At 39.0% G+C, this 15160-nt stretch overlaps 1 protein-coding gene across 2 annotated transcripts in view; it reads right to left on the reverse strand.

The window, feature by feature from the left end:
- Window positions 1-12988, reverse strand: part of ARFGEF1 (ARF guanine nucleotide exchange factor 1) — a 99161-nt gene extending 86173 nt beyond the window's left edge. The window contains exon 1 of one of the 2 annotated variants that reach the window (XM_039841808.1): window positions 12408-12686. In XM_039841808.1, coding sequence (XP_039697742.1) covers window positions 12408-12531 — 124 coding nt within the window. In that variant the 5' untranslated portion in view covers window positions 12532-12686. Of the gene's footprint in view, window positions 1-12407 lie in introns of both variants that reach the window. The other variant, XM_039841809.1, reaches the window with a different exon arrangement.
- Window positions 12989-15160: the final 2172 nt, after the last annotated feature.

Below are 15160 nucleotides of genomic sequence, written 5' to 3' on the forward strand. Positions count from 1 at the left end.
AAGCACTAAAAAAGCAAATATAAAAGATACACTCAAAACTCTATAGAAAAACCAAAATGAAATTTTAAAAACTATCCAAGTAACCCACATAAAGACCATAAAGAGGGCACACAGGAAAGAAAAACGGAAGAAATAAAAGAAAACAAAAGTAAAATGGCAGAATTAAGCTCTAACATATCAAAATTACATTAAATATGTGAGGCCTAAGCATAACAATTAAAAGACAGACTTAGGCAAACCAAATTTAAAAAATATGAATCAATTATATGCTACCTACATGAAACTAACTTCAAAATACAGGTAGGTTGGAAGAAAACAAATGGAAAAAAATACCACATAAACATTAATCAGAAGAAAGCAGAAATGGCTATAACACTATCAGATAAAGGACAAAGAAAATGATCAAGGTCAAAGAAAGACATTACATAATGATAAAAAAGTCAAGAAACCACAAACACATAGCAGTCCTATGTGTGTATGCAACAAACAAGAGTTTCAAAACACATAAATCAGAAATGGATAAAAGAAAAAAATAGAACAATTATAGCTACAGTTGGAGACTTCGATGCCCCCTTTCACAACAAAAGAACTACGAGACAAGACCACCGAAGACAGAACATCATCAATAAGTTCTAAAGTTACAGAACTTATTCAGCAACAAAAGACCTCACATGCTTTTCAAATGCCCATGAATATTCACCATGATAGTCCACACCCTAGGCCATAAAATAAACTTCAACAAATTTAAAAGAACTGAAATCACACTGCGTGTATGCTCTGGCCACAATGGAAAAGAACTAGGACACTGCTAGTGGAAATGTAAACTGGTATGGCCACCATGGAAAACGGTATAGAGGTTCCTCAAGAAATTAAAAATAGAACTACCGTATATGATCCAGCAATTCCTCTTCTGGGTATATAACCAAAGGAAATGAAATCATTACCTCAGAGAGATATATCTGTAATCCTATGTTCATATTATTCACAATAGCCAAGATATGCAAACATCCTAAGTGTCAGTCAACAGATGTATGGTTAAGGATATGATATATAAATACACACAAACACACACGAATATTTCTCAACCTCACGACAACATGCTGAACCTAGAGGGCATTACACTAAGTGAAATAAACCAGACAGAGAAAGACAAATACCACACAGTATCACTTATATGTGGAATCTAAAAAAACCAAACTTATAGGAATAGAGAGTAGAATGGTAGCTGTCAGCAGCTGGGGTGTGAGGGAAATAGAAGTTGGTGAAAGAGTACAAACTTTCACTTATAGGATGAATAAAGTCTGAGGATCTAATATATAATGTGGGGGCTAGAGTTCATAACACTATTGTATAAGTGAAATATGCTAAGAGAGTAGAACTTAAGTGTTCTTACCAGTCAATTTCAGAATATTTTTTAAGAGAGAGAAAAGTTCTCAAATCTAAGCTTGCACCTTAAGAAAGTAGGAAAAGAGCTGTATAAACCTAAAGCAAACACAGAAATAATAAAGCCATGAGAAGACATCAATGAAATTGAAAATAGAAAACTAGAAACCTCCAGCAAAACTGACAAAGTGAAGACACAAATTACCAATATCTGAAATAGGGTATCACTAAAAACATCAGACATTAGGGCTAGTATAAACGACTCTACACATACAAATTTGACAAGTGAGATGAAATAGACCAATATCTCAGAGGAATACAAACTACCATAATTCACCCAACAGGAAATAACTTGAATAGTTCTACGACTCAAAGATACTTTCCTTTTCTTACACATCTGGGAAGCCAAATTAACAGTGACTATCCTAGACACAGTATTTGGGGACATTAATTTAACTGAATCAACAAAACCTTTACATTAAGAAGTTGTAGTCAAGCAAACTAGTGAGGATATCTTAATTACACAGAACAACATTAGGCATGCATCAGTGGCAAAAATCAAACAAAGCTCCTTATTTGCTATTAATAAACGATTATATAATTTTAATAAATGTTAGACTGGTAGAAACCACTTGGAAGAGCATTAAAAACAGCAGCAGCAACAAAAAAAGGGATATTCGATTTAATATAAAATTTAAATCTGCTTAGTAAATATCCATAAATATAATTTTAACTTAGTAATAAAACAGAAAAAGACTTTTTATAAAGACACTTTTTATTAAAATCAAGGAAAAACAACCAAAAAGAATTATAATGGTGATGATTTGAACACCTAACTTTTTATAGGTAAATCAGATTTTGGCATATTAATTACCTAATCAAGTGTACTTTTTGAAATGTAAAAGAATTAAAAATTGAAAAAATAGTTGTTTTAACTATTTCAACAGGAAAAATAACTCAAGATATAACCACAAATAAGAGTTTAGGACAGCATACTTCCACAGATTCATTAACTTTAAGAGAAGCATATACTACTTATTCCTAACAAAAGTAACTTTCCTTCTAATTTGCCTTCAAAAGTCTTCTCCAATAACCATAGAAATGGCAGTAGGAACAAGGAGAATAAAAATACTTTCATTCCATATATGCAAACACAGATTCAACATTGCATTTAGGAAAAAATACAACTGATAATGTAAATTTAATTTCTGTACATGTATCTTCTAGCAAAATGATTGTAGAAACAGTATTTACTATAAAACTTCTCATCTCTGTACTCTGGTTTCTCTTTAAATCATATAAAAGTTCTCATTTCTAATCATTATAAAACACCTAATTTGGACACTGGTATATATTTTAAAAGCTTAATTATTAACTACTAGTTCATTACTAACTGGTAATTACTAGGACATGCATGTGGTTCCATTTTCATTTCTAAAGATATAAGCTAGAAATTACACATAAGCTTTTGCTTGTCATTGCATTAAACACACTCAATTATCACATAAAAATTAACATTTGAGGAACAGAAGCATGAAGACTCAACAAAATAGATGAAACAAAATAATCAACTTCTTCCCAACTATAATACTTTTATCTGATATATAAGAATAAAAGGTAAGAAATTCTGATTAAGTTTTATGTTAGTAAGATCCTAAGAGTAAACATGAGAGCATAAACGAAAATCCTAAAATTATTTGGAAAAAGAATCAAGCAACATTACAAAAAAAAAAAAAAAAACAATTAAGGGGAAATAAGGACTAATCAATCCTACCACATACCATGTCAGGCACTATGCTATTATAATTAAGAATCACTGATGGAACAAGATGTGATAAAATGCTTTTTAACTTAGTCACTGCTTTTCAACACCTATCAAGTCAAAGAGAGAAAATGAACTTATTAAACACATTCCTCATATTATACTCTAGTAAATCTCACTAAAAAGAGTATAAAAAATCAAAATTTATGGAAAACAAAAGTATACCTAATCTTAACTATAAAGAAGAGTTTTTATGTCTTTGTTTTCTACTTTTAGAATAGAAAAAAACTGCAAATGAAAGATGAAAAGGAATGGTTACATAAAAGCAGATCAAAACCAAAACATTTCTAAAGCTGGCAAATACCCTGGTCTTATTTTCCTCAGTACTCTACTGTACACTGCACCCAGCATAGGTAGAGTATATTTATGGCAATTTTGCCTAAAGATCAAAAGCCACAAATGACCATACTCTAAACTAGCAAGCTCAATCTTAAAGCGTTTATTTTAAATAATTCTGCACAAACACTAAAAGAATTTTGCAGGGATTAATAAAAAATTCTAGAAAATCTGTGCAGCAAAATTTACATGTAAATGTCCCCAAACTCAAAAACATTTAAAGCAACGACACATTTAAAAGTTATTAAAATGCTAGGTAGGACAACACAGATATATAGAAATGCATTTGAAATAAAGACTATACAACTGGAAATTATGACAATTACACAATAATTATATACTTATAAAAAGCCAGTGAGGTATACGACCAGTTATTTTCACAGTCTTATTTGTAATTTCCCAAAAGATGACATTTTACTAAGACTGTTTTTATTTCGATTCTTAAAATGATTTGAAAATGCTATAAAATACTAAAATAAAAGCAAGTGAGAGTATTTTTTAAAGGTTAGGAATTGAGGTACAATAAAAATCAGCCTACCCAGAATCCCTGGGAGAGACACAGGACCGCTGAATTTCCAAATGGCTTAAACTTAAAACCTCACTTTAAAATTCTGTTTAAAATCATACAGAGAAATATACATGAATCCGTCTGATTTCTTAGGCAGAATACAGAATAAAATGATCTGACATGATGGACTTAGGGATGCCACTGTGAATCCACAATACATAAACACTCTCAAGATTCACTGAAAGGTGCAGAGCAATATTTTCCTGTATTTGCTGCTGGATGGTTCTTTGTTATGCATTTTGCCCTTTCTCAATAGTGCCTTTCTTTCTGTGGAGGCCCTTTCTCTTTTCATAATTTGTTACTTATAAACTGTTTTGTGATTAAGGGTACAGTTTAGTTAGGATGGCCACATTTAGCTCAAAGGTGCTCATGTTCCAACACTGCCAAACACAAGCTCTAAACCTCAGTTTCTTCATTTGCAAAATGCAGGTAATAATAGCACCTAAGCACATAGGGTTGTTTCAAAGGCTTAGATAAAGCCAAAAAAAAAATATCTCATTGGCACAGAACTTGGCATAAATACTCAATAAACATTAACTATTCTTTTCCTCCTAGTATTGCCTTAGAAATTCTTGCTCAATTTTTTGAGGAAGACATCTGTTCATGTATGTTAATGTGTATAGAATAAAGTCTGGAAAAAATACCTCAAAAAGTTAACAATGTCTCAATGAAATAACCCTTCGATCAACCAAGATGGCTAAAATAAAAAAGACAACAAATGTTGCCTGGTAAGGATGTATGAGAAACCCTGACACCTTGCTGGTGGGAATACAAAGTGGTACAGCTACTTTGGAAAATAACTTAGTTTCTTAAAAAGGTAAACTTAAATTTATCATATGACCCAGCATTTCTACATCTAGGTATCTACACAAGAGAAAAATTTAGGTCCACATAAAGATTTACAAATATTCAAAGCAGCATTATTCATTCAACCCAAATGTTCATCGATTGGTGAATAAATAAGCAAAATGTGGTAGGTACGGCCACACTACTGACTACTATTTAGCAATAAAAAATGAAATGCTGACAACCTCAAAAACATTATGTTGAGTGAAAGAAGTCAGACACAAAAGACTACATATGTATGACTGCGCTAATAAGAAGTATCCAAAAAAGGTAAATCTAGACACAAAGTAGATTACTGGATGGATGCGTAGAGCTGGGGGTGGCAACAGGGATTAACTGGGGTGATGGAAATGTTCTAAACCTGGATTATGGTGATAGTTTTCTAACTCAGTGAATTTAGTAAATATTACTTTTAAATAGGCAGATCTCAGTGTGTAAGTTATACCTCGATAAAGTTGTTTTTTATAAAGTTAACAATAGCTATCTCTAGTTAGCAGGGTCATGTCTTACCATGTTTTACTTTTGAAATGATTTGAAGAAAATTTGTTTATTAAAAAGTAATAAACTGCCAAGTTTTTTGGACTTCTTTATCATTAAAAGTAAACAGACTCAATAAAGGGAGAGGGACTCTCCTCTGAATAAAGTGGTTGGCCTTCATGATATCTACTTTGTCAGCTTATATTTTTATTGATTATTTCATTTCTCAGCAACTCATCTGGATAGATGAGTTATTAAGTGAAGTCTCATTGTATACCTTTTCAGATTCAAGGTTGAGAGAAAAAAACTGTCCCACATGGAGTTTTCTAAAGATACTGCCAGAGGTAGCACTGTTATATAAGTATTCTAAAGATTGTTTTTCACAACTTTTCCTGAATAAGAAGGTAACAGACTATATTAATTCTAAATCTAAGCAAAACAAAAATATCAAAAGTAGAACATAAAACTTTTAAATACCTGAGCCTGGGACTTTTTTTTTTTTTAAAAAAAACTATTTCAAGAGATTCATGCACACAAATCCTCAAAATAATTGCTTTCTTGATTTATGAAACAGAGACTAGCTAAAGGCAGCATTTGATTGTTTAAACAGACACAGGCATACTCCGTGTATATTGCGGGTTCAGTTCCAGACCACAATATAACGTGAATATCTCAATAAAGCAAATCACATGAATTTTTTGGTTTCCCAGTGCATATAAAAGTTATGTTTATACTATACTGTAGTCTATTAAGTGTGCAATAGCATTATGTCTAAAAAACAATGTATGCACCTTAATTAAAAAATACTGTATTGCTAAAAAATGCTAACCTTCGCGTGGGCCTTCAGTGAGTCATAACCTTTTTGGCACCATTAACTTGCTTGACGCAAAATTGCCACGCACACCTTCAATTTGTAAAAAAATGCAGTATTTGCAAAGGGCAATAAAGCAAAGCCCAAGAAAATGGTATACTCTATAAATGTAAGTTCAAACAGATCATCCTGGGTCTGAAAAGTTACAGTTAAAGGAACTTTTATTAGTTTTCTAGAGCTGCTTTAACAAATTACCACAAACTAGGTAGTTTAAAACAACAGAAATTCATGCTCATAGGTCTGGAGGCCAGAGGTCTGAATTCAAGGTGTCAGCAGGGTCATCCTACTTCTGAAGGCTCCAGAGAAGGATCTTTCTTTGACTCTTCCTGGCTTCTGGGGACTCCCTGAGTTTCTTGGCTCATGGCAACGTAACTCAACCTATGCCTCCATTTCAGTTTTCTTCCTTTGTGTGTGTCTATGTTCTTCCTCTACTTACAAGGACATCACCCTAAATCCAATATGATTTCATCTTGAGAGCCCTACTAATTACATCTGCAAAGATCTGGTGCCAGCAAGGGACCAGGCCAGTTGTGTATTGTAATTAAAACTATGTGAAAGGCTTGTTCTCTGAGGGAGAAAAACCTCACTGTAAAAATCTCTGCCAACTCAAATTTGAAATTATTTTGTGCATTCTCAGTAGAAAATATCCTACTGTATCATCGGGATATTCTATCATTAAAAAATTCTTAAATACATGTAAAGCGGTGGATGAAAATATTTTACAGTACAAACTTATTCCCCAAAGACTGTCTCTCTCTTGGTGTTCCCATCACAGTGAATGCCCTCTCAAACAACCCTGGACAGCTGTGGCTACAAGACCATTGTCGCACAACCAACCCATCAGCAAACCCTGCGGACTCCTTTGAAGTATACACCAAAAGCAACCAATTCTAATCATCAGCAGCCTAGTTTAAATCACTACCATCTCTGGCCAAAGTTAGCTACTCAGAATCTAAATCTGCAATGTCACTCCCCTGTATAAAGCTCTCCAATGGCTTCCATCACAGATACAGTAAAATCCAAAGTCGCCCTCTCTACCACTCCTGTCCTCACATCCCCCAGCCACACAAGCCTCCTTTCACGTACCAAGCACGCACCCCTCTCGCCGTTCCCTCTGTCTGTTTCATCCGGTATCTGAAAGGCTGAATCTCTTTCTTCAGTCACTTCTCTGCTGAAATGTCACTTCATAGAAAAGGCGTTTCCTGACCGCCCTATCTAAATTTGCACTCCCATTCTCCCTTTAACCTTCTGAACTATTTCTTCAGATAATAACAATCTGACAGTATTTGTTTGTTTTTTACTAACATCAGCCTCAACCCACTAGAAAGCATGTCCCATGAAAACGTGTCTGGTTCACTGCTATATGTCCAGCCCTGGAACAGTTATCTGGCACATACCGCTCAGTTCAACAAATATCTAAATGATATGCCTACTTATTCATGTATTACTTTTTCAAATATCTCCTCCTCTGTTTTGTAAGGAATACTATGACAAATATTTCCCCCAAATTATTTCCCATTCACATTTTTTTTCTGCTTTGAAAAAACAATTACCAACAGAAGTGTCTTTACAAGTTAAACATTATCAGGAAGCCTGCCAGCAGCCTGCCATGGATGGGATGGGACAGGAGTTAGCAAACAGTCCTCTGGTCTTGATACCACTCTTTCCAACTACTCCTACTGACTTTCTTCTTCTTCCCACACTATCACCAGGACACCTGCTGTCCCCAAACACAGGAACGCTTCTGGAGAATTCTCTCATCTGTTCGGGCTACTGTATCTACTTTGCCTTTTTTTCCCCTTGAACAGTGTCCCATAGTAAATTCCAAGGAATTTAATGTTTCCTAGTGGTGCTAAGAGCCTTAACAGCCACTGAAAAGGGTCAAAATTAGGAAAGACTGCCTTAAGCAAAACTGAATAGGTATCTTTCAAAAAGGACTGTTCACAATCCTACGTTAATGTGCATTGTAAGGCTTCACATTGTAACCCAAACTTATCTTTCTCAACTCAAACTTAACAGACTCTTCCTTTCAGTCATTTCATTCATTATACTCTTCTTTCCTAGCTACCTTGAAAACTGGTAGCCTGGCTTACTGAAAACACCTCTTACTTTATATATCAAGGAAAATTTAAAAGGAGACTTGATAATGGATTTAAATTATAATTAAAATGTTCACTGTCTGCAGGGTATTATTTGGGAGTAAGTCATTATTTTTTCATAAATGGTGGAGAGTGACAAAAATGAATAAAATTACCAAAAGTAGCATAAAACTAGGGCCACAAGCACTCCAATAATTTCTCCTCCACCCATACATCCCTTTTTTATAATACCACTAACTAAAATAAGGTTGGGATTGGAGGGGCAGAAGGAAGCAAGTTTTAAAGATTTTTAGCCTAAATATTATATTTACGTTTCTGGAGGAGGCTATAATTAGAGGTAACAGACTCTTACATAAGAAAACGAAATCAGTAGGATCGCTTTAGAACATGATGAACACCACAAATTCACATTGTTTGATGTAAAAATTACTTCCCTAACAAGTCCTTTTCTCCATTATTATCCTATATCTCCAAAGGGAATCTACCCTTATCACTGCCTCTACATGCCTACTTTGCCTCTCAAACCTTCTTCTAGTTACCCCTTTCATTCCTGTATCAGTGCCAGCTTCCAACCTTGAACTCATTCATCCTAACATTTGCAGAATATCTTCATAGATATCTGATGGTAGAAGCAGAAGTTGAACTAGTCACACCCTTAACATCGAAGAAACTCCTGAAACAGAGGCCTGATTGGAATATGGCCCAACTGTACTCTCCCTGTGAGATAAACAGTGCTACCTTCAAGCCCCATCCCACAACAATCCTAAAGTCTTTGAAACTAAAAATAGCTCGGCTGTTGTTCCATCTGCCAGCAGATGGCTGGACTATTTTTAATTCAGGATTCTAGAGAGCAGGAATGGATCAGGCTAAGCCAGGGCAGCCTAGAAGCCCTCCCTGTGCGTTGCATGTACTGCAGAGAGCTGTAGCCAGGCAGGGACGAGAGAGGGCAACCTGGAGCTGGTCTCTGGCCTGTGGACTTCACCCTAACGGTAACGATGTAGCTGGGAGGGGTTGGTTTTCTCTCCTCTTTTTAAAACCATCCCTTACTTCAAAATAAAGTCGGAAATATAACAATTTTAAATAATCTGCATACCCTTTAAAGGTTTCCTTATTATTTTTTTTTGTAAAAATAAAAAGTTCCTTTACGTAGTATTTTTGAGAATGGATTTAGTTTTAACGAAGTAAAAAAATCTCTAATCTAGTTAAGATTTCCTAAAAGCTATACTTTAACAAAAATATCAAGTATTCTTAAAAATGTGATGAACTGTAAATTCAGGAGTATCATTTCCAGAAAAATCTTTTTAAAATTCACATTTCTATTAAAAGGCAACTGAATTTTTGAATACCAGTATTCTGAAATCTACTCACATGCCAATAAAATGATTTTAAAACACAAGAGGATTAAAAGTTTAACATACTATATATTTTCTTGTTTACTGGCCATCTCCCTTCAGCTCCATGGTAGGTGCTCAATAAATATTTGGGCGGGGAGAAGAGATGAAAGCAGACAGGTATATACGGAAAGGTTATTTAGAGAGTAACTACAATGGTTATAACAACACCCACCGCCGTATTTCTACCATCCAGCTCCTACCAGTCACAACGTGTAAATCAGGGATGTCCAAACCAGGCCATTTCAGTTGACTTCCCCATCACGCCTCCTGGCCACACACAGATATCAAGAGACCACAGTGGGCCTGGCATAGGTTTCAGTAGTGAAAAGGGGAAGTCTATAATAGTTTTCTGGGACAATATGGATTTGGGGATCCCTTCTTATTGCAAGACAGTATACTTTCTGCAAAGGTCAAATGGGTTATCCCTATCAACTTAGGTTTGGGAGATAGTGTAGATGGATGAATAGAAGGGAAGAAACAACCATGGATTAACTACCATGAGATTGCTTAATGGTTGTAGGAGGCTAAGTGTAACTTCTACGAAGCGTGAGAAAAAGCCTTGTACAATCTCAACTAAAGAAAGTACTCTGGTGCCTGCCTGAGTAGTCACATTCCACATAATAAGCTTCTGCTAACTATATGGAAGGGGCAAAAAGGTAAAAACTGGTAAGATCTGGAATCGACAATCCTGGTGTAGCTGGCACACACACTACCAAGTAGTTCCTATGTCTAGAAATGACATGGACCAAACTATAAGACCTGTAAAGATGCCAATCAAGAGTGGCAGGAATACACATTGCACCAAGTTAATACAACACTGCATCCACGTTCATGGCACATTAAAGGAACTGTAACCTTACAATCATTAAGTTCAATATCCTAATTTTACAGAGAAGGAAGGTAAGGCCCAGGGACTTGACTGTTCTGCAATGTAAGAGAACTGGGATAAACCCGGGATCCCGAATTCTCCTTCCAGAGAGCTCTCCATTAAAACACTGAACTTATACTAGCATTTTGGAGAGAAAAAATACACATACGTACACACACACACACACACTCCATTTCTTCAGTCTAATAATTACAATCTAAGTATACTAAAAAATATATTCTAACATGAAAAATCTCTTAAAAACTAAAACTTTAGTTTGAATCTCAAGTGCTTTTAACCTGCAAATTATTCAAAAACCTACATATAACAGTTTTAAAAATTCTGAAAATAACTCCTTCCCTCATCCCACCCCAATATCCTTTCAGGACCCAGATATAAATTCAAGTTTTACCACTGTAGTGACTTCTCATACACCTCGAATAATCTTTCATTAGCTATAACAAAAGGTGAAATTCTGACCCATGAAAGGCCAAAAAATTAAACTTAAGGTAACTACAGATTCAAAATTTTTTAAATGAAATTCCCTTAATGTTTTTTTATAGCACCACCTTAAAGTATAAAATAAAAAAGGTAAGGCTTAGTATAGCAAGTTACGAAGTAGTCTTCTACTTATTTTAATAACGAAAAGGCAAAGTTGCTTTTAAGCTGTCTTGACCCTTTAATTTTGCATACATTTCAGTTATTCTCGATTTCTTTCCCTTGGACACTTTTTTCTAAAACCCATTTAACGAGCTTCATTTTCTTGTCAATTTGATCTAGTCTATTACCAGCGCTATAAAATAAAATGCAAGCATTAGGAATTGCTCTCTGTGTTAAATGTCCTGGTCTCTCAAACGATTCTATCTTTGCTGGATGCAGTATCAGTGTTCCCCCGTGACAATTCCTCGTCTGCCTGTCCCCGCTATAGGTATTGTTCGGATTTCCCCTGCTGTGGGCTTCATCACACTAGCGCTCTTCCGTCTGAACTATAAATCATAATTCAAGCTTGAGAGCAGCTGCCACTGTCCAGACATGTGGCTGGTGGGTGTCATTGTCTTTTTCGTTTACCCCATTTCAAACCCTCCCTTCCTTGTTACTGAAGCGAGCTTATCTAAAAGTCCTTTCCTTCCCCCGCTCATATCGCCACCCCCACTTCTTAACCTCTGGTCTTGTTCTTCCAGGTCAGCTCAGTCAGATAAAACATTACTCTTATGTTTTTCCTGTGGCGAGGCGGCGGAGAGATGTCAGAACTCACTGCACCTCTTGCAAACCCCTTTGCAAGACTGTCAACAAGGGAACAACTTCAGCCTATCTTCCCAAAGTACCATGACAAAGTTATTGAAATTATGATATGGAACCCTCCCCGTGCCCGATCTTGACAGATCAGCTCCACCGGAATTTCCAAGCTAATAAAAACGAGCTCATCGTCTGCTTCATCACAAAGGGTGATATTCTGGCCGCACCGCACGTCCCACCCACAAAAACCTTCTCATATTCAAGTTCACTGCAAGCCCTGCCTCTTCTCCCGAGCCCAGCTAACTGCCCTTCCTCTTCACCCTGCCCCAGCCCCATCCAGCCGAGTTACTGTCAACTGCAGCCAGGCAGCAGAGCTGGGGCGGGGGGAGGGGGCCCCGAGGTCAAGAGCCAGGAGCGCCCACCCAGAGCCGGCCCCTCGGCGACCTCATCTCCCACGGGGCGCGGCACCGCTGCCCCCTGTACCCCGCGGGCCTCCGCCCCGCTCACCTAATGCCACCTCGCACGCTTTGCGCAGCTGGGAGTGATGCGCCTTCTTCACTTCCTTGTCGGCCAAAATCTTCTCCAGGGCCCGGGTCAGGAACATGTTCTTCGTCTTCTTCCCCTCATACATGGACGCAGAGAAGGAGGCGGCGGCTCGTCCGACCCGCGGCTCCCAGCGGCTGGACGGGAGGAGGAGGGGAAAGAAAAGAAAAGGCGAGGGGGTGGAGGTGGGGGCGAGGAGGCGTGGAGGGCAGCGGCAGGATCACAAGGGGGCGGGCGGGACGGCGAGGAGCACAAAGGTCTTCACCGCCGGAGGGGCGCCCTGGAGGGCTGCGCCGCGGGGACGGCTGCTTCTCCCAGCCGGGGTCGCTCCCTGGCCACGCCGTTCACTCGCCCCTCTGGCCCGGGAACGGCGAGGGAGCCCAGCCCGGGGCGGGGTGCTGGGGGGGACCGAAGGACGAGGCGGCGGCCTAGAGGCCCGAGGAGCGCAGGGTTGCCCTGGCTACTGTGGGGATTAGCACCCGGCGCGGCCCCGAACTGGCCTCCATCACCGCCGACCTGGCCCGGCCGCCATGTTGGGAGGAAACGACGCGTCACGCAGCGGCCGAACGGCTGCAGAGGAGGAAGCGGAGGCAGCGGCAGGCGCTGCCAGCCCAGAGCGGCCGCGGCGCCGGCAGGCAGGGGGCGGAGGGCGGCGGCGGAGCGGCCCAGCCGCAGCGCTACGGCGGCCTGGCGGGGCCTCGCCGCCTCCCGCGTTCGCCTGCAGGGCGGCGCGGGGCGTGGCAGGCGGGCGGCCTGCGGCGCCGCGCGGGGCTCCGGGGGCTCCCGGGTCTCCCTGGGCGGCTCCACCGCGGGGACCCGAGGTCCACGTCGCCCTCTCCAGGACGCCCGGCTACGCCGCACCCACTTCCCCAACTGTGCGGGGATCCCGTCGCTGGGAGTGCAGCCCCTTCCGCTCCGGGGGTCGCCCGTCCTCAGTCGCGCTGTCTCCGCCTGCCGCGCCGGACGCTGTAGTTCGTACCCAGGTGCACAGAACTGCTATTCCGGGACCATGCCCTCCAACTGCCCCTGCACGGATTCTCTCTTGAGAAGAGTAAACTAAAACCCACTGGACAAGGATTCAGGAATGTTTCACTTTTTCATCTCTAGGATAAACCGGTAAACTCTAGATTTCACATCCTTTCGGAATTGAGTCTCAAATTAAGCAAACAGGTGAATGCTTCTGACTGGCGAGGTCCCTTAGAGCTCTGTGTTTCTGTGCCTTTAATAGTGAGATTCGGTCCGGGACATGACAACCAGTTTCAGAGTGGAAAAGCTTTAAGAACAAACATTACCAGGCGCACACATGGTCATGTGACTGCTTTTGGTACGAAAGAATAATTAAAATTTGTTTCATTCAGAGTAGAAAATTATAAAGAATACCTGAAAGTATGTACAAAGGATTTGCATGATGAACATTGGGTCCCAAATTGTTAGACTGTGTCACTCACTGTTACGATCTGTTCGATTGCCTTGAATATGGACTAATGTAACCATCTAAACCCAAAAAAGAAATTGTCAAGTGACAAGATTTGGGACAGGCGAAAAACAATGGAAACAGAGAAGGTGACGCTGAATTAAAGTAGACAAGCAGATTAATTTTTTAAACTTTGTTGCCCTGAGAAACAAATTACTTCATTTTCAAGACAATTTCTAAATTCCCCAAATTAGAGATCTAACATGCAAGACCAGAGGTAATAATTGATTTCTATGTACACTTATAGATTATAAAATTTTTGAGACAAATCTTCATTTCTAATTTATCCATTTCTTCTTAAAGCCATTGTTGTGCCAGGTACAGTTGAAGGTGCCAGCTGATCACCAAATCTATTCTTCCTCAGTAGAGGGATGCATTGTGTTCCCAGCCTCCCTTGCAATTAGGTGTAGCCATCCAGACTTAGCTCTTTAAATTAAGTAAATAGCTCTTCCACAAGCAATCTTTCATGCTCTTTCCCCTTCTATGGCCACAGAATGAAGAAGGCAAAGCTCCAAATTAGAAGAGCCTGGGTCTTTCTACCACTTGGAGAACCATCCACCCATCGGGAACATTTATTTTGGACAGCGAAGTAAACTTCACTTATGTTTAGCAGCTAGCTTTACGCTAAACAATACACTTGGCATTTGTTAATGAATAATACAGAGATCTCTGCCCGTAAGAGCTCAGCGTATACTGTGTATCACATCACGATCCTGTAATCATCTTGTCTGCTTACCTGTTTACTAATTGCTTATGTCTCCCTCATCAGAGCAAGGACCTTATTTCTCTATTCACTTCTCTATGCCTAGCATCTCATATAGTTACTGGCATAGAGAAGGTCTTTGGTATAAACTTGAATAGAAACTTAGATGAATGAAAAACTGGGCTAAGTCAGTCATGATCCGTGCCCTTGTGAAGCTTAAAGTATATAGTAGGGAAAAGGGTATTAAACAAGTAAATCACTAGTGAATGAATACATAGCTCCAAATATGCTAAGAATGATTAAAGAAAATAGAGTGCTATGAGATCTACTTTAGATGTTGGATTTAGGGATAACGTCCCTGAAGAAGTAACATTTAAACTGAGACCTGAAGAAAGTAGAAATTAAGTCAGGAAGGAACTTTCCAGGCAATCTCTTGGTAGGGGGAAGACAGCAATCTTCAGGAACCAAAACAAGACAGTGCAGCTGAAAGTTATCAAGGGGAAATGGTGCCAGTGAGGGTAAAGGGGGAACAAGGAACCA

This window comes from Pteropus medius, unplaced genomic scaffold (assembly GCF_902729225.1).
Source record: "Pteropus medius unplaced genomic scaffold, Ma_sr-lr_union100, whole genome shotgun sequence".
NCBI classification, from domain to species: domain Eukaryota; kingdom Metazoa; phylum Chordata; class Mammalia; order Chiroptera; family Pteropodidae; genus Pteropus; species Pteropus medius.